General features: G+C 46.2%; 1 protein-coding gene across 13 annotated transcripts in view; it reads left to right on the top strand.

Moving 5' to 3' along the window:
- LOC128841594 (metastasis-associated protein MTA1) overlaps window positions 1–20,068 on the top strand; it is a 367,485-nt gene that overhangs the window by 153,399 nt on the left and 194,018 nt on the right. For 10 of the 13 annotated variants that reach the window (XR_008445888.1, XR_008445887.1, XM_054036784.1 and 7 more), the window contains 3 exons: window positions 1,503–1,545; window positions 12,404–12,539; window positions 18,818–19,044. Coding sequence is in view for 11 of the 13 variants with exons in the window: in XM_054036784.1 (XP_053892759.1) it covers window positions 1,503–1,545; window positions 12,404–12,539; window positions 18,818–19,044 (406 nt within the window). In the remaining 2 variants the exon portion in view is untranslated. Of the gene's footprint in view, window positions 1–1,502; window positions 1,546–12,403; window positions 12,540–18,817; window positions 19,045–20,068 lie in introns of those variants that run through there. The other 3 variants (XM_054036786.1, XM_054036788.1, XM_054036789.1) reach the window with 2 other exon arrangements.

The following is a 20,068-nucleotide window of genomic DNA, read 5'->3' as shown; positions in this document are numbered from 1 at the left end:
GCTGTCTTGATTTTTCTATGATTTTTTAAATCAATGTTATGTGCTACTAAGATACAGATGTGCAAGAACGTTATGTCAACACAACTCTCTCAAATCAAATTAGCTTAATCAAGAAACAATACCAAGTTTGTTTGAAAAGGCCTGTTTTTCATAAAACTTAACTGGCATTTAATTCTGCTACCATCTTTAATTCTTTACTGATTGCCTTATTTAACCATTCTATTATTGATTCCCAGCATTGATGTCAAGCTAATTGGCCTATAGTTACCCAGATGACCCCATTTACCCATTATAAATATTGGCACAACACTACCTTCCTTCCTCTGGAACTTCCCTAAAGTTCCAAGTTTATTTAAAATGAGCATTGAGTGTTCATTTTGTTCCTTGGCCAAATCTTTTAAAACTGTTGGATGCAAGTTATATTGTCCTGCTGATTTTTAAACATTTTTAGCTTTAGAAGATGCTGTTTAACAGCCTCCTTAATTAATGTTTGTTTGGAAAGTGTTTCATCACTGTATATGAATACATCACCTGGCTTCTTTCCAAATACAGAGCAGGAATAGTTATTGAATGCTTCTTCTGCCTTATCTGTATCAGACAGTTTTATCATCTCACCTAGTGATAAATTCCTGATAAATTTAAAAAACATATTGTCCTTAACCCTACTAGTCATAGATTTTTTTCATTGACATGTTTAGCTTTCTTTATCTTGTATTGCATTTCATAACTTCTGATTTATATTTATCGCTGTTAACTTTTCCTTTTCCCCATTTGTTATACTTTGTCTTTATTTTGTATTGCTGCTTTCACTTCCCCGCTAAACTAGGATTCTTTCATCAGTGAAGCCACCTTAAATGATTGTGGAATTGCGAATCAGATCATGTTCACTTGCACTTAGGTAACCACTGATTCTTCGTTCAATGATCAATTCATCTTTATCCATCAGAATGAGAGGTCTAGTGTAGAATTAACTGGTATTGGTTGCATTAATTCTGGTGCTAGAAAATTATCATTTAGATACTGTTTTCTTCCTGGCTATCTCATAGTGTTGGGGTAAACTGTTAAACAGAAACTGTGTTACACCCCAGATGTGGCTGCATTTCGATGGTAGTTGAAGTGGTGTAGCCAAAAATGATTATCTGTTATCTTTCTGCTCCCATTCCTGTTTCTAGGAGCAGCAGGGGACCGGTATGGTCTGTGGTATAAGTTTGAGCAGTCTCAGGGGTTGATTCAAGTTACACTGGCTGATAACTATCCCTAGGTTCCATGCCGCCTTTACAGGGAGACGGGACTGTTGTTAAGTTAGTATAGCTGGTTGTATGCCAGTCGGGGATTTCTATCCCCAGTAGAGTACTCCACTGCCTATTTGCACCATCTTTCTGGCCCTTTTGCATCACCAGAGTGATGGGAAAGGAATTTGTGAGTCTGAGCCTCTCGCTCACAGTTTTTCAAGTGATGGAGCCAACCAATACATATAAACTCAATTGTGTTTTCCATTCCAGGTGGTAAAGGTTGGAATAGTGGAACAGTCCTCAGCAACATCAGGTAATAGAACCTTTGCTTGCTTTTCATTGCTGTCGGTAGCATTCCAGATTGGAGCTGTAATATGAGAATGCCTGAATGCATGGGTTTAGTGGCGCAAGATCGGAGTTAGCAAGCATGTTAGGGCTTGTTGACAGGGAAAAAAGTTATACCGGTATAAGGTAGGGTGTGAATTTAAAGCGCTAAACTCCCCATGTGGATGTACTATTCTGGTATACTATTTTTTCTGGTTTAGTTTGTCACTTTGGAAGCAGTTTAAGTTTGGCAGAAAAAATCCACTCTTATCCCAGAGTAAGTGTGTTCACATGGGGTGTTTATGCTGGTATAACTGGAAAAATTTCTATGTAGACAACCACTAAAAAAAAAAAAGTGCAACATCAGTGTAAACTTGAATTCAGTGCATGGGTTCATTTGACATACATAGTAATAAGGTTCAGAGTTTGTTTCCTGATTAAATCTGTACATCACTTATGCACTTGGAGGACTGTAGCTCAGATTCTAGCAGCCTGTTTTGCTGTCACCATCTCATTGCAGTCCTCCAGCAGAAATGGGAGTGGAGGATATTGGCTAAAATTGTCTCTCACACAAGAACTATATAAAAAGAACACTATTACGGTTACAAAAGCAAGCACTCCAACAGAATTAGGGATGTCCATGCAACCTTAATTCAGCCCCTTGTGGGTCTGCATTGATAGTCTTCAATTACATGATCACATACTATTTTTTTCCACAGGATCTGCCTTATTCAGTGCACAGGATGGACAGCTATTCAATGTTTTACTCCTGGGTGTTCAACATGAGGCCTCAGACTTTATGTATTGCACACTATTCAAACCCTGCACTGAAGACAGAATTACTCATTTTCAAGTTGGCTTTTCTATGGTGCTCATCACCAGTAGTATCTGAGTGTTTCACGAACATAAATTAATCTTCATGACACCCCTGTGAGGTGAGGGGGTATTGTCCCCATTTACAGATGGAGAATCGAGGCACAGAGATTAACATCTGAAGTATCCACTAATTTTAGCTGCCCAATTTGAAATGCGCAGGATTTTTCAGAGTACTTGGCATTATATAGCACTTTATATGTTGTATATACATCTCCCATTGACTTCATCTGCAGCTGTGAGTGCTCAGCGCTTCTGCAAATCAGACCTCATGGTTTCAAGTTGGGCCCCAGAAAATGAGGAACACCCAATTAGTGATCACCTATGGAAAGACTGGTTTAAGTGACTTGTGCAGCATTATATAGTACTCTGTGGCAGGGATAGAATCCAGTTCTCTAGGGCAGTTTTTGACTGCCTTAATCATGAGACTGTCCTTTCTCTTCCTACAACCCCCTTCCTCATTCAGTACACTCTTTCCAAATTCTGTAACAAATGGAGCAGAGGCGCTACAGACAACAGCCTCCTTCACTACACAGCCCTGATTCATCCCCAGAGCAGGCCCATCCTGTGCACTGAATGAAGTCGGGGTTTTGTGGAAAAAATAGTATGTGAGCACTACTCAGTACCAGTCTCCCTCCTTGGGGGTACTTGTCCAATCTCAGTCCCCTCCACTCCAGCTTCTTGTTCAAGTCTTTGCCCCGCTGTACCACTTCTCTCCCAGTACACTAGCTCCTCGTCAGATCTGTCTCCTCCTCCTGCTTCTCCTCCTTTCTCCTGCCCACTGGTTCTTAGTCCCAGTCTCCCCATGGTCGTCTTGTTATCTTGGTCTTGCTCCCAATGCCCAACCCCCATCTAGTTTCCCTGTCTGGCTCCCAGTCTCCTTTGTCACCTTGGCAATCTCCTCCTCCCCAGGCTCCTTGTCCCAATCTACTCCAGGTCCCCTCTGCACTCAAATCAGGCAGCTTCCTCCTCCATGCTGCCTGGGCTCAGCAAGTGGTCATCTGCTCTCAGTTCAGGTGCCCAGACCTGGCACAGTTCAGAGCTGCAGCTCCAGGGATAGTCCTGCTCACCTTTGAGCTGGAGCATGCTCAGTGCAGATGGAATGTTCAGGGAATTTAGCTGCGAAAAATCAAAGATTTCTTTGAGCAAACTGAAATTTTCAAAGGGTTCTAACTTGGTCAAATTTGGGCAGATTTTCATGGGAAAAGCAAATGACACCTCCCTGATAAAAAGCCAACCCCTACTAATTTTTAAGTCCCTTTTCCAAAGCATGGGGATACTAGAGCTCTTCAGAGAAAGTTGCCAGAACTTCCTATTGTGGGGAAACATACATTTGTTCCTAACCTTATTCTCTGAAACCGTTGAGCCATTTTGTCTGAAAATTTCCTCTCTCCCCCCACCCAAAAAAACAAAACAAAACAAAAAAAAAACACGGACACCTGGCATGGAAAGTTTCAGCCCTAGCAATTAGTTTGGCAAAGTTACAAGCAACGGAAAACAGACTTATAATGGTAAATGTTGGCTAACCTTAATATAGGTGGTGCCGTCAGCTTCCTAGGTATATGGTGGCATGTTGGGTTCTTCATGTATGAGTTTGGGATGGTCACATTACAACAACTACCAATATCATCTGTACATCGCTGCCCTGACACACACTGTTACCTTAGGAAAGTTTTAGTCTGCTTATTCATAGATTCTAGGACTGGAAGGGACTTCGAGAGGTCATAGAGTCCAGTCCCCTGCCCTCATGGCAGGACCAAATACTGTCTAGACCATCCCTGATAGACATTTATCTAACCTACTCTTAAATATCTCCAGAGATGGAGATTCCACAACCTCCCTAGGCAGTTTATTCCAGTGTTTAACCACCCTGACAGTTAGGAACTTTTTCCTAATGTCCAACCTAAACCTCCCTTGCTGCAGTTTAAGCCCATTGCTTCTTGTTCTATCCTTAGAGGCTAAGGTGAAAAAGTTTTCTCCCTCCTCCTTATGACACCCTTTTAGATACCTGAAAACTGCTATCCTGTCTCCTCTCAGTCTTCTCTTTTTCAAACTAAACAAACCCAATTCTTTCAGCCTTCCTTCATAGGTCATGTTCTCAAGACCTTTAATCGTTCTTGTTGCTCTTCTCTGGATCCTCTCCAATTTCTCCACATCTTTCTTGAAATGCGGTACCCAGAATTGGACACAATACTCCAGTTGAGGCCTAAACAGCGCAAAGTAGAGCAGAAGAATGACTTCTCGTGTCTTGCTCACAACACACCTGTTAATGCATCCCAGAATCATGTTTGCTTTTTTGCAACAGCATCACACTGTTGACTCATATTTAGCTTGTGGTCTACTATAACCCCTAGATCCCTTTCTGCCGTACTCCTTCCTAGACAGTCTCTTTCCATCCTGTATACGTGAAACTGATTTTTCCTTCCTAAGTGGAGCACTTTGGATTTGTCTTTGTTAAACTTCATCCTGTTTAACTCAGACCATTTCTCCAATTTGTCCAGATCATTTTGAATTATGACCCTGTCCTCCAAAGCAGTTGCAATCCTGCTAAATTACTGGGACTGTTTCTTGTATCCCTCCACCAGTAAAGCCACATGCCTTGTTACCATGGTCTGGACTGGCCCTAGACCTGTGCATGGAGGGAACCCTACATATGTGGTTCTCCTTCCTACACCACAGGACTCTGCCATGTACCTGGCACTATCCCATCCCACCCCATCCCTCTGGAGGCTTCTCTGCAAGGCCCAAGGGAGTGAGTTCAGGAGGGCTAGGGCAGGTGGAGTGAGGGGAACAGGTGGGGAGAAGATGTGAATATTAGTCAAAAATAATACAACACCAGCCTATATTTATTCTCTCCAGCTCCCTGTGCCCATGGCGCTGGGTGCTGGAGTTCCACAGAGGCCCACAATCTTAAGGTGGATGGCTTTGTCCTCTTGTATATCCCCTTAGCTCTGCCAGGCTTGGTTTCTTCTGCAGAGGACAAACCATCCCCATTGCGACACTCTGGGAGGAGGCCTACAAGAGGATCCTCAGACTTCCCCTGGCCATTCCCACAGGACTTTGTGATGCTTCCTTGGGTACCCAGGGCTGTAAGGCACCTCGCTACCATGTGGCTTTAGTGTGAGAAGCAGTGTCTGTGCCTGCCAGTGATCAGCTCCCCAACTCCACTGACCCTGGGCAGCACCAGCCCTGCCCTCTGGGCCTCGGAGGCCCCACTGTCACTCTTCAGGTTAGCAATTGGCACTCTCCTGCGTCCTCTGAGCATCTACCTGGAGTGTCCAACCCCTGCTCCATTGGACACTTGCAGCATTCACAGATTCTCTGCCTCAAAGGAACAGCGCACCCCTGTTTATCAGTTCCACCTCCATTCACACACACACACACACACACACACACACACGCTTCACACGCTTCACACACACACACGCTTCACACACAGCACTTAGACAGGGTTATAGTGAAAGCAAGTATATGTTTATTTAACAAAGGATGGAGATGCAAGTAGAAGGGTTACATATACAATAAAATCATAACGTACCTTCTAGAGCCTAGAGTTAATGAACAAGAGACTCTTGTGTCTTGCAGAGTATTGCTCACCCCAAATCCTTGCAGCGCTTTATAGCCAGGCATGGCTGTGATCCCCCTTTCCCGAGACAAGCATGTTTGTCAGTTTGCCTCCTCTGTGAACTATTTAGTGTGTCCCTTTTGCGCTTCAAGATATACCAGACCAATCCAATGTCTGTGTTTGTCAATAGGACATCCTCCTGCTGTTTGTTCCTTCCTCTAGGTTTTGCAATCTCTGACTTGGCACCTGGTTCAAATAGGCCTACAATGTGTGGCATAAATACACAGTACACAAATGGCCAGATGCGGGGAGAGGCCTGTTATTGCCTGCATGAAAGGAATTATCTCCAAGGTCTGGCACCTCCTGGTAACCTGCCTCAACTCCAAGACCTTAAGAGCATAATTTTCAGTATAGATACATAGCTCCTTTACCCTTATCCATACACACATTTCACAATGATTATGGCAACTAGTGGGCTGCTGGCTCTCAGCAGAGATCTCACATGCCACCCTTCAGTGAACTATTATGCAGATACCTAACCCTGGGGATCCCTGTGCACCCCCGGACCCTCTGCCAGTTGGCACCAATGGGTGCCTGGGTCATACTTTCTCAGGAGGAAAATATCTTGGCCCCCGAGTCTAACTGCGCAGGGCTCATAGGGCAGGAGAGACTAAAGCTGATCTGTCAGAACAAATGAAAAATGATAGTTCTAGTGCAGTGGCTCTCAAACTTTTTTACTGGTGACCCCTTTCACATAGCAAGCCTCTGAGGGTGACCCCCCCTTATAAATTAAAAACACTTTTTAATATATTTAACGCCATTATAAATTCTGGAGGCAAAGCGGGGTTTAGGGTGGAGGTTGACAGCTCGAAACCCCCCATGTAATAACCTCGTGACCCCCTGAGTGGTCCCGATCCCCAGTTTGAGAACCCCTGTTCTAGTGTTACTAGACTCTTTGGGCCCTCTGTAGAGCTGGACGTGAGTCGGGCCTTGTTGGAGGGGCACAAACAAACTCCAGTCTGTAGCCCTGAAAGGCCATGAGATACTCGACTCTAGCACTGACATGTTAATGTCTAGAGAAGCTGCACTGATTTGGCTGCATCAGCCATGTCCTGGGCCTCTGAAGGAGGGAGAGGGGTGGCAGTATGGAGCAGTCCCCTGGGAGGCAATGCATTTTTCAAATTGCATCAGTTAAGAGTTCCCAATTAGCTCCAGGCAAATGTATTAGTGGGGAGCACAGATGCTGCTTTTAGAGTTCACCTTAACGTTGTTGTGGGGCTGGGCTACACACAAATATACACTAATGTAGTGAGTTTACTTGGAATTAACAATGTCCATTAAAACAGAACGTTCTTAATCCTAAATGAGCAGCCATACAGGCCTGGTCTACACGACAGAGTTAGGTCAATGTAAGGCTGCCTACATCGACCTAACTCTGTAAGCATCTACACTAAAACATAGCTTCCACCAATATAACTCTCCCACTTTACCACTGAATAATTCCACTTCTGCACTTAAGTCGACATAGGGCTGGTCTACACTGAGGCGGGGAGGGAGGATCATTCCAAGATACGCAACTTCAAGTCGAAGTATCTTGGATCGAATTACCTGGGGTCCACACGGCGCGGGATCGACGGCCGAGGCTCCCCCGTCGACTGCGCTACGCCGCTCGCTCTGGTGGAGTTCCAGAGTCGACGGTGAGCGCGTTCGGGGATCGATATATCGCGTCTTAACGAGACACGATATATCGATCCCGGATAAATCAATTGCTTTTGATAAATCAAAAGACGTACCCATACTGAAGTTGACACAGTGTCAGCACAGAGACTGCGTTACTTACATCGCCTGTTGCTGCCTTTCAGCAATCATTCCACAGTGCCTCACACTGGCAGTTAAATCGGCGCAAGTGCTCCTGGTTAGGGTGCACACTGCTGACACAAGGAGTATAGTGTGGACATGTAAAACCGATTCAATGCTGCAGTGGCTCTATGTCAACGTAATTTAGGTCAACTTAATTTTGTAGTGTAGACTTGCCCACAGACTTCTTCTGAAATAGCAGGTATGAAATAGAAATGAGTTTGGTGCATGTTTGTGTAGAGACCAGCCCTTACTTGGGCTTCAAAGTTCCAGCCCCAGGCAGGTACTTGGGAAAGGGGTCAGCTGGAGACAGCTTTTCAGTGGTGGTTCCAGAAGCACATCAGTTTGCATTGCATGTTTCTTCATAGCAGGAAAACACACTCCGCTCTAAAATGTTCTTAACAAAATGACCAGGCAACATTGCAGCCAGGATCTGCCGTGATTTCCACAGCCGGAATTTTCTTGTCTCTGACATTAAAGCTTTTTGGGTGAGTTTTGGGGGGGTTTGCCAGTGAAACAATTAGCTTCTCATTTGCGAAGTGTCCTGGAGCCTTCACCCTTGAGTGTTAGGCTTGGCAAAGAGACTATACCGGGATTTCAGTAGGCTCTGCTGAATATCTTAGGCCATCTTTACTGTAGGGATTTCTGCTGTCTGCAGCCAGCCCTTGAATTGGGGCTTGTGCTTATGCACATCCCTAGCACAGACACAGCCTTAGTAATTGACCATAGAGCACGTGGAGCGATTTTTCGTTCCCTTAACATTTTTTGCCCAAACCATGCAAAGCAGTGAAAGTTGATGCCAGCTTTCCTACCATAGTCAGTTGTAATATAAATAACCCTGTTCAAAAAAGGCAGGTTAAGGTTTGTCACGCTGGGAAGGACTGTTTTACCCCTCACCCATGACTCAAACTGCTTGAAGAATTATATTCAAACTTTAAACCTGTGGGGAGGGTGGGTTTTATTAATGGTATGGTTTTAAACCAGCAGCATTGTAGATATGTTATACTGATTGTTAAACCTGGCTCATACTGACAAATATACAGAGAGAACCAGTTTTAAACGAAGCCATATCTACACTACCACGTATGCCAGCAAAAGTTGTGTCACTCGGGGTATGAAAATACACACCCCTGAGTAACATAAGTTTTGCTGGCATACATGGTAGTGTGCACAACACTATGTCGGCAGGAGAGCTGCTACTGCCCGCTCCTTGAGATGGTTTTATGATGTCAATGGGAGAGCTCTCTCCTGCCAGCATAGAGCGGCTACATGAGCAGCAATCTTACAGTGGCGCAGCAACATTGATACAGCTGTGCCAGTGTAAGCTCGCTAGTGTAGACATGGCCTAATAACATGTCCAGCCAGGAGTTTGCACCGGCTTAACTAAATCTGTTTTCTAAAGTGCTTTATGCTAAACTGATGCAACTTCTATGTAGGCAGGGCCCAAGCCTGAGAGATTTTATCCTGAAACGTGTATGTCTGGCAAATTCGGCGCATGTTAACATGGGAACTGTCTTGCAACCTTAATTAGAGCTCTGCATGCTTTGTTGGTTCTGTAGGCCAAGCTTATAGCACACCCCAGGGCTCCTGTATCCCTCCATTCCCACCCTCCACAAACTCCCTGGGTGCCACCTTCCCATCCCCCTCTGTTTCAGAGACTCCCTGCAGCCCTCCCATGCCTTCCCTCATGCCAGGCCATCTCTGTCTTCCGTTTCCCACATGCACACATGCCAGGGGTTGACCCCTATGCACACACCAGGATCCCCCACTCTCCCACCACCAGCACCAGGGGTTCTGTGTCTCCCTTTCCCCCATGCCTGAGGATCTGTCTGCACCTCCCCCCATTCTTATTCTTTCTCCTTTTCTCTTTCAGAAGGTAACTATTTTTAAACTCTTGGGAGGATGGGCTGGTTGGAAATAAAGGGTTTTGTGCTTAAGCTGCTAGCTTTGCTAACCAGATACCACGGGCACCATGTGCCATTTCTCCCCTTTTGGCTTTCTGATTTTCACCAAAATCACTAGGCTTCTGCCCACTGATGCTTAGAACATGCCTTGAAATTTTGGAATTGATCAGATGTGGCATTTAAAAGTTATTGCGTTGCATCCGGAGAAATGCCATTAAATGGAGTGTGATAATATCTTGTATTGCACCAACTTCTGGTGGTGAGAGACAGCAAGCTTTTGAGCCACACCCTCAGGTCTGGGAAAGGTGTCACAGCTAAATACAAGGTGTAACAGATTGTTTAGCGTAGGCAGTTAGCGTATATTGTAAGGGACCATTCAAGGTGGAATGACCTTGTCATAGGACAAAAAGAGGTGGGGTTGGTGGTGTTCCTCATCCACTGCACTGAATGCCCCAGTAACTGTGGGTGAAACCAGACAATTACTGCGCTGTCAAATGAACTTGCACAGGAAAGTGATAAAAGACAAAAATATCATCACCGGTGGGTGAACACGTCTCACAGAGTGATCACTCTGTCTGACCTCTCAGTCCTCATCCTCAAAGGAAACCTGCACAATACTTTCAAAAGACGAGCCTGGGAGCTTCAATTCATAACTCTGGTACACAGACACTATGGCTGGCTACACTGCGCACCTTACAATGGCACAGCTGTGCCGCTACAGCTGCACCATTGTAAGGTACATGGGGCGGTAGCTTTCTCACCTGGACAGTGTTTCCTGCCAACGAAGCGCTGTCCACACCAGCGCTTTTGTTGGTGCAACTTATGTCAGTTGGGGGCAGCGTGGGCTTCAAACCTCTGACAGACAAAAGTGCTAGTATAGACAGAACCTAAAAATCATGGACTGAACAGAGACACTGGACACTAACATCCCCCCCCCCCTTTTTTTTTGTCCTATGACTGCAGAGGTGTTAACAGGCCACTCCACCTTGAATGGTCCCTTGGAATATGTGCTATCTATTCTAAACAATCCGTTTCACCTTGCATTTAGTTGTGAGGCTGGAAATATGTTTCCCAGACCTGAAGAAGAGCTCTGTGTGGCTCCAAAGCTTCTCTTTCACCCACAGAAATTGGTCCAATAAAAGAACAAGGAGTACTTGTGGCACCTTAGAGACTAGCAAAGTACTCCTTGTTCTTTTTGCTGATACAGATTAACACGGATACCACTCTGAATCCAATAAAAGACATTCCCTCCCCCACCTTGTCTCTCTAATACCCGGCAGCATGGCTATGACAACGCTGCATACATTAAATGGAATGTAAGGCCTCACAAGCTCCACCAACTCAATTGGGTGTTGCCTAGATCCCTGATCATGATTTGCTTTTTTATATATAATGCCTGTTGCCATGGCTCTGCCACCACTTTGCATATTTAAGTCTGCCAGTGCCTTTGGATGTAGGTAAGTATTAGAGCAGCCTGAAAGATGGGGTGCAAAGGCCCAGCAATTAGGTGACTTACCCAGGATCACACACCAAGTCAGAGGCAGAAGTGGGAATAAAACTCAAGTGCCCTAAATCTGTCCTTCAGATACAGGGCAAGACAACTTCTTATACTCCACAGTCCCTGATGTTTTTGTCTACTACATAGCCTTCCAAGGTGTGCTGGTATCCATTGTTCTCTGGGTATAAGAGCCTTCTCCCCTGCATCTCTTCCCATCTGGAACAGCATTCCCACATCTCTACCTCTAGACGCCTCACATCTGAGGCCTCATATGGAAGCATCTCATCTCCATGCCTCTTAATTTCTCTCTCCCTCAGCTGTTGTGCTAATTCCTTAGAGAGCTTTGGGAACAGGCTACATGTTGTAACACCACATTGCTCTTGCTGTACATGGTGGAGCCTTCTGTCGAAGAGTCTCAAAGCTCTTTACAAATGTGAAGATGGGGTGGGGACTCCACAGGGCTTCCCTGGTGGAGTTTCCTCCTAATTCCTCCATTAGGAGAGGGTGATTTGCCCCCCACTCATGCACACGCTGTAGATTAAAGCAAGGGGTTGGCTCCCAAACCGTGTGGACACCACCTTGTCCTAGTGGTAAAGGACCATCCATATAACCCTCCTGTGCATTTTCACTGCCTCCTGCCCCCTTTTAAGAGAAGTTCCCAACTGAGAGGGGCTCCAACAAGTATGTTACCTTTGTGTGGATTCCCTGCCAGGGTTGAGGGAACGATGCATGTTCCTCCAACCTTCCCCTCTTGTCCTGGCCTGACCCCCTTACCACACAAGAATCCCAGCTCCTGCAGAGAGCTCTAGGAGGGCTGTGGAGGTGGCTGGCCATCTCCCTTCTCCAGTGGAGTTGAGATCTGCATACAGTGTGTTTCCTGTAATGAGTTGGGGGAACAATCTGGCCCTAAATGACTCTGCTTCCCAAACCACCAGTGAGATCAGTAAATGGAACAGTAACTTCATTTGACAGATGGGGAAACAAGTTAGATGAGTGGCCCTGGGGGTGCCATGAAACAGAGGGAGGAAGAGACCATAGCCTAAGCACAAGACTGGGCTCTGCCAAGAGAGACACTGCACTGCGCGGTGTTCGCCAGCAGGAGAACCCAGATGACAAACACAGACAAACAGTTTGACTCATTCTCTTTAAGGTGATTCCGATGACGCAGCTCCCTCTAGTTCCAGTGTCCTTTCCTCTACCCCGCCTTCTGTGTCTCCTGCTGTGAAGGAAGCTTCCCCCACCCCACCTTCCTCGCCGTCTGTCACGGGCAGCTTCTCTTCCTCCAGGTAAAGCACCTTCCGCCTCTTTTCTCTCCGTGTATTACCCAAAATACAGTAGAAATGAAATCACTTTGTAAGGAACACTGCAGCCCTCCTTCCCCCACATGCAACTCCCATCTCCCCAGTCCTCTGTCATCCCTTTAAATTCTTTTAGCCTAGGCCTTGTGGAGATTAACCCTGTTTCACTTCAGAGGAATTAACTCGTGGATAGTGGGAGGGATCAGAAACTGATGGGAGGGTCATTGGGGCTTCATGAGGGTAAGGCTGGATTTTGTTTGCTGCATTTGGCTGGGAGGGGATCAAGCCTTTTGGCAGAGTGCTTGCCTGCATACATTCATCTGCAGCACTCTCTGAGGATACTCGTCTGCAGCTTTACCTCAGGTTCTGTTAGTGTCCTCAAATGGGAGTCTTGTCTTGGAGGTCTCCAGTTGGCCTGGAAACCTAATACTTCATGTCCTGGAGAACGTGTAGAAAGCAGGTATTTCTCCAAGCCTCCTGGTCTACTGCCTTTGGATTTTAGTAAAGCATTTGATAACTTCAATCTTAATTCAAGAATAATCCATGTGATCGTAACTACCGGAGCAAGGGCCATCACAAAGGATAACAGGACACCCCTGGGATCCATGTTAGGGTCTGACCTTATTAATGTCCTGGATGGAGACGCTCCCTGTATTCCTACAGCACCTTGCACAGTCGAGCCTCTTTCTGATTGGGTCCTTGAGGTGCTGCACAATACGAAGAAATAACAATGGTCTAGAAAGAAGGAGTAAGGAGCATGTTAATGAAATTTGCAGATGACACTAAATCTGGGAGGGGCTGTGAAGACCAGCCCAATAAATAAGAGGGACAAAGGGAGATTAGAAACATGAGGAGATTAAACTTGGTTTGAAAAATGGCAGCTAACAAAACTAGGAGCCAAATAATCCAGAATACTCTGTGGGAGAGAGGAAATTGGGCGGCAGTAAATGCAGAAGGACCTGGGGCACGTTAATGGAGACTAAATTAAATGAGCTTTGTAGTGCAATAGGGCAGCAAAATGCCAATGTAATTTTGGGCTGGATACACAGATCTCATCCTGAGCTGGGATGTAATAGACCCACTCTATGATGTGATGCAGCTGTGGCATCAGTCAGTTCTGCCTACTTCAGTACTAAAGATATGGAAAAAGTTGAGAGAAGAACACCACAAATTTGAGTTATCAATAACTCAGAACCATAGGATTTTGGGATGCCAGGGAAATTCCACAAGTCTGGAAGAGTGCTAATGTTGTGTCAATATTCAAAACGGGCAAACGAGATGACCCAGATAACTATAGGTTGATTAGCCTGACATTAGTCCCAGGCAAAATAATAGAAAAGTTGATGTGCGAATCAATTGATAAAGAATTAGAGGACAGGAATGTAATTAATCCTAGTAAATGTGGTTTTATGGAAAAAAGGTCTTGTCAGACAAACCTGATTTCGTTCTTTGAGAGTATAGGGCTGGTTGATACAAATAACTGCAAAGATTTAATATACTTGGGCTTTGGTAAGGCATTTGAGTTAGTACTACATGACATTCCAATTAACGAAATAACACTATATAATATCAATAGAGCACATGTTAAAGGGATTGGGAACTGGCTGACAGATGTAAATGGGAATCTTCATCAAATGAGGCTGTTTCTAGTGGTGTTCCCCTGGGATCGGTAGCAGGCCCAACACTATTCAGTACACCTCTACCCCGATATAACACGAATTCGGATATAACATGGTAAAGCAGTGCTACGGGGGGGCCCTGCACACTCCAGTGGATCAAAGCAAGTTCGATATAACACGGTTTCACCTATAACATGGTAAGATTTTTTGGCTCCCGAGGACAGCATTATATCGAGGTAGAGGTGTATTTTAATCAGTGACCTGGAAGTAAATATAAAATCACAGCTGATAAACCTTGCATATAGCACAAAGATTGGCGGAATAGCAGAGAACGGGGCAGTGATACAGAGCAATTGGGATTGCTCCGTAAACTGGCCCCTCAAACAAAAAGTTATTTTAAAACAGCCAAATGCAAAGTTTTACATCTAGGTACAAGAAATAGAGGCCATAACTGCAGGGAGGACGGCATCCTGGAAAGCAGTGACCCTGAAAAAGATCTAGGGGGTCATGGTGGATGAGCAACTTCACATGACCTCATGTGACGCTGTAGCAAAAATGGCTAATCCAATCCTTGGATGTATAAAGAGGCATAGTGAGTAGCAGCAGTGAGGTCATTTTACTTCTGTATACGGCAATGGTGAGACCAGTGCTGGAATACTGCATGTCCATATTTTTAAAACGATTAACAAATTGAACCACAAAAATGATTTGACAGCTAATGAAAATGCTAAGGGCAGATGTGGTGCTTCTGCTACTGATTATGGGGAGTCTCAGTGACTATGGGCAGAATTTAGCTCTAAAAGCTTATTTTGTGTGTGTGTGTTCTGCTGCTTATGCACAATGGTGTTAAGTGCATTAAAAGTTACCAACTAAACATCATCTTCAGAAGTGCCAAAATGACACAGGAGCGCAAATCTCATTGAAAGTCCATGGGATTTATCATTTACCTCCCTTCACTGACATTGCTTGGGAGGGGAAGCAAGCAGTAGGACAAGTCCACCTCCTCATCCAGGCTGTTTGACTTGTAAGCTCTGAGCTGTAGCATGGCAAGTGAAGGAGGAGGCTGCCAGGAGATGAACAGGCAGAAAAGCAGGGAGGAGGAGAAGGAGAAGCATCTGTTGATGGCTTGCTCAGGTTTGGGGTTCAGTGTGAGTTATGGGAAGGTAGTAGGGATGGGGTGTAGGCGTGTGGTTTGAATATGACTTCAGATTCAAGAGCTGTCTTCCCCAGCACTGGGATCATTTCAGTGTAATAGCCTATCTGTGCCTCCCCAGATAGAATGATATTGGCTTGAGTGCAGGGCTCCCTGCTTCAGAAGCTTGTCTCTCCCGTTTCATTTTTGCCAGGTGCACATTAACTATGGAGGTGTCTCTTTAGAAGGCCATGTTTGTGTTGCTTTCTGTTTCTTCGCTCGCCAGTGGAGACAGTGGGCGTTTCCTCTGGTGGCAGGCAGTTGGCGAAGGACCAGTCAGGACCGGAGGAGATGGCACCAATATTTTCATAAGGGGGAGGCCTTGCTAGGCATCTTGAGCTGTATTCAGGCCCATTATGCAGAGGAGCTGGTCCCCTCGGCTCCCATTGACTCCAGTGGAATTTTTCAGGGCTCAGCATTTCTGAAAGTTAGGCCAGTGTCATTCACTATCTAAATCTCCACTTGGCTTCCTTGATGCTTCCAAACTTGAAAGCTTTGGCCTTTGTCTCTGTGTTCCCCAGCCCCTTCTTCCTCTCCCAGGAGAAGATGTCAAGAGCCTCGTGCTGAGGCGCCATCTCTTGTCTCAGCCACAGCTCCTGTGGCTGTCAGCACAGATGAAGTGAGCTCTCATACCCCTCTGTGGGGAAGGAAGTGGAGGAGGTCCTCTGCAGGGCTCCCTCCATTCCAGACCTGAATTCTGAGTCACCTCACTTTAGCACTGTCTCTCTAGAATCTGCTCTAGGCCTGATCCCATGAGAGATGGCAGAGAGCTCTCTCAGGACCCCTGCCTCCTCGTGCTGGGGCCATCGCCTGTATTCCCAGATGCTCCTCTCCCTTCTCTCCTCCCAAGCAGCTTCCAAAGAGGCCCCCTCTTCCTCAGTCCTTCTCTGTCTCACCACCAAAGACAATTCTCCCTGTGTGACTAGTGCCTGAGGCCCTGCCCCTCGTTCCCCTTCCTCTTTGGAAGCCTTGTGTCTGCTACGCAAGGAGTGTTTCTCTCACCTCTGGTATGCCCCAGCCTCAGGGTCCATGAAGGAGGAGAATGCAGGTTACTCATGTGAAAGTGGGGCCCCTAAGACAAGACCACCCCGGTCCACTCTGTTAATGCTGCACCTGCAACGTGCTACTCCAGCTATAACTGCACCTTGCCCTAAACACTGCTGGGGGCTGAGCCTAGGGAGCCGGATCCTGGCAAGGTACTATGGTCCCCATGAGTCTCATGCCGAATTAGACTGAGACTTCTAGTTTTAGGATACTCCTTGGAGAGGGGAAGATAGTAGTGCTTGTCTGCCCAACGAGTTGCTGCGCCAGGGTGTGAACCTACCTGCACCCTGGGACACTCAGTACGTTGTAGCCATGTCCACATGGGAGGTTACTGCATGGCAGGCTGATGCACTGTACACTCTCACCCTGGCTTGCCGTGCAGTCGCTTTCTTTGGATAAGCCAGCTGAGGGCCTATACAGTGAGAGAAGTCAGGCACTTCTATAGGGCTAGTCTGACTCTCCATAGAGGATCCTGAACTAGAAGCGACCACCAGGGAGTTTAAAGAGAAGTCGTATCTTTAATCTGCTGCTACATGCATCTGATAGGGAGCCTGGTATCTTGGCTGGATCCCTGAGCCCAATATCTCTTGGGCCCTTTCCTCTCCTGAGGGAACCAGAAAGGACTTCATGATGAATCTCCTTCCCTCCCACCATCAAGGTGGAAGTTGGAAGTACTGTACTCTGAAAGGAGCTATCTCAGCATCATCTGACAGCTGATGCCAGCCTCCTGGGTTGGTGATGAGAGTCCGCCCAGTGACAATGGTCATCCTGGGAACAGACTTGGCATCCATGTCTTGTGTCTGCAGACAGCCTGACTAACCTTTCTGTCCCTCAGATACCTCAGCAAGGGCTGCCATCTACTTGGTGCAGAGGCTGAGAAAATACTGTTGCTCCATGATGGTCCTCTTTGGCCGTCTTTTCACACTGAATCTGTTCCTGCTTCTGGCTGGCCTCTGCCTTAGCCAGCCTGCTCAACCCACCTTAGAGCCTATTCCAGGAGGTCCATGGGCAGAGTGGGGAGACGCCTCTGTAGCTAGGTCTGCAGAGCAGCCATCTAGGCCCACATTTTCACCAAGCACTATCGGCTGGATCTGTCTGCATTGGGGTCTGATGAGTTTGCAGAGTGTGCCCCAGCCTAAAGGCCATTTTCCAAGGTGTCACCTCAGTGGGGAGTACTCCTTCCTTCCTCTCCCCAACCAGCCCCACTGCTCCTGCCACCTCAGCCTACAAGTTTCCTGCTCCCTCCCTGGGCCATTTTCAGCACTAGGGAGCCAAGCCACAAACTTTCTTCCACTGCCAACTGGGTATATGTGCTTTGCTCCCCGCGAGAACCTCCTCCCAGATAGCCCCTGGGGCTGAGGAAATGGGTGAAGTGACTCGTGTAGCATAGGCTAAGCAGATTTATCTGACAGGTTTTGGCAGCCATTGGCAGTGCAAAGTGTCTGAAAGGAGACACGATTGGTGCCAAATCTCTTGCTCCTGATATGTTCTTCGCTGCCTGCCTGATGTCAGCAGAAAGGGCCCGCACATGTGTCCGCTCTGGAGAGCCAAGCCACAGAACAACCATCCACTGGTGAAAAAGTTGAGACAGTTTTCTCCACAGGGTCACTGCATTCTGCATAGCCTTTCCTGTGATCACCTGATATGGCCACCACATTAGACCATGTTTTATTCATTTGCTCCACCCACTGGCTATTTCTCAACCAATTAACAGACTTATCTTTCCTAACTAAGTCCCCCTGTATGCCTAAAATACCAAGCTGGAGTGAGTTTTGCACCATGTCCTGATGGCAGGCAAGGTCTGACTTTGGTAGCCCATAAGGGAAAGCGATTGTCAAGCTCAGGATTGTGTTGGGGTAGTGAACTACCAAGACAGGCAATTCTTTTTCCATGGGTTGGACTTCGTGAGCTACACAGCAGGTGTGACTCTAGCCAGACTGATTTACAGTGCAGTCACCCAAAAAAGGTAACTGGCTGTTCTATCTGAAGAACAATCTGATAGTTATTCTCAGGATTGCAATTAAAACAAAGGAAAAAAAGAATTCATGAGAAGTTGCCTGATTAAATGTAATTAGTAACAGTGATTCCTGGCTCATGAGCCACGTAACGGAGCTTCTTTCACAATTGTCCTTCATGAGAAGATCCTAACCTCCTTGATCTACCCTTTGATAAGTGGCTAGTTGTTTCTGGGTGCTTACCATTCTCAGGTGCCCATTCTGAGAGACGTCCAAGGGGTCTGACTTGCCGAAGAAGCTGAGCACGCGCCCCCTGAAAATCTGGCCATCTTAAGGAATCTCAGGTTGGGTAGCCAGCATCCCTAGTCACTTGTGAAAATGTTGGGCCCTTGATTCTTTTTGATGGAAATCCGGTCAATCAGCATGTGAAAATGATTCTTTCCTCCCATCTTTTAGCCAGAGCCTTGGTGCTGAGCTGATGGGACTACAGGTGGATTACTGGATTGCAGCTCAGCCCATGGAGAAGAAGAGAGACCCGGAGAAGAAGGACCCTTCCACTGCCAAAAACACACTCAAATGCACTTTCCGGTCTCTCCAGGTCAGCAGGTTACCCACGAGTGGGGAGACCACCAGCACTCCAACGATGTCAATGACAGTTGTGACAAAGGAAAAGAACAAAAAGGGTAAGAGTGGGAGGGGATTCAGCTTGCTGCTCTATCGGGTATTGCTGACACGTGAAAGGTGGACGGTTGTATTTGTTCTGGCTTTCCAGGTCTGCCCAGGTTCACTGTATGATGTCTTAACAGTAGAACTTGCTCCCCAGCCCTGAAATGCCATCGTTAGGCCTGCTGGCTTGTGGCCCTAGAGGCGACCTTATTTTTGTGTTATGGGGAGTGACTCCCCGTGTTGCTGTGTTTGGTGCCAGCAAATCACACCATGTTGGGTAGGTCTCCTGATCTGCCTTTGCCCCTGTGAAATAAAAGCTGGTTGCTGTACCATGAGGTAAGCCAAGGCCACTGAATAATTGAACACACAACAAATCATGAGCCACGCAATCTCACGGGTAGACTTTAGCTGGGTTTTTGGGGTGGGGTTATTTTGGTTTTTCTTTCTCAAACCCAAGCATTCATTAAAACAATATCTTGCCCTTTCTGCTGCAGTGCCATTTCTTAAAGAACTCCATGCACTGTTGCTCCATTAGCTTTAGACTTGCAGAAAACTTTTTCTAGGCATGGGTGCACAAATTTTGCCATAATGGATCTGTCTGTGGTCTAAAGATGGCTAATACTTGACATTTAAGATGAAGATATCCCTCATGCACCTAGCCAGCTATACAATTGTGATTATTGCTGGGCATCAGTTGAAGGCCTGAAGCACGAGATTGAATTGCTCTGTTCATTATTGCAGGTACAGATGTATTAATGGTCATACAACTATCCAGCCCTTGTGTTGGACTCAGTATCATTCTGTACCCTTGTTAGACGATTTCACAGCAGTAAGAACAGAGACTGTACCCTTACAGCTGGTTTACACAGGGAATCTATTGTGAAATAAGATACGGTGTGAATTTAAAGTGATGGATTAATTGGAAGTGGATTAAGTTAAAGGCACTCTTGGTGTACTATATGAGCATCCACCCAAGGAGCTAGTGCGGAATAGTCATTCAGGGCTGTTTCCTCATGTAGACAAGCCTTTGGATTTCTACTA

This window comes from Malaclemys terrapin, chromosome 8 (assembly GCF_027887155.1).
Source record: "Malaclemys terrapin pileata isolate rMalTer1 chromosome 8, rMalTer1.hap1, whole genome shotgun sequence".
NCBI classification, from domain to species: Eukaryota; Metazoa; Chordata; order Testudines; family Emydidae; genus Malaclemys; species Malaclemys terrapin.
The sequence above is the reverse complement of the archived record's forward strand: the minus strand, read 5'-3'. Positions and strand labels throughout refer to the sequence as shown.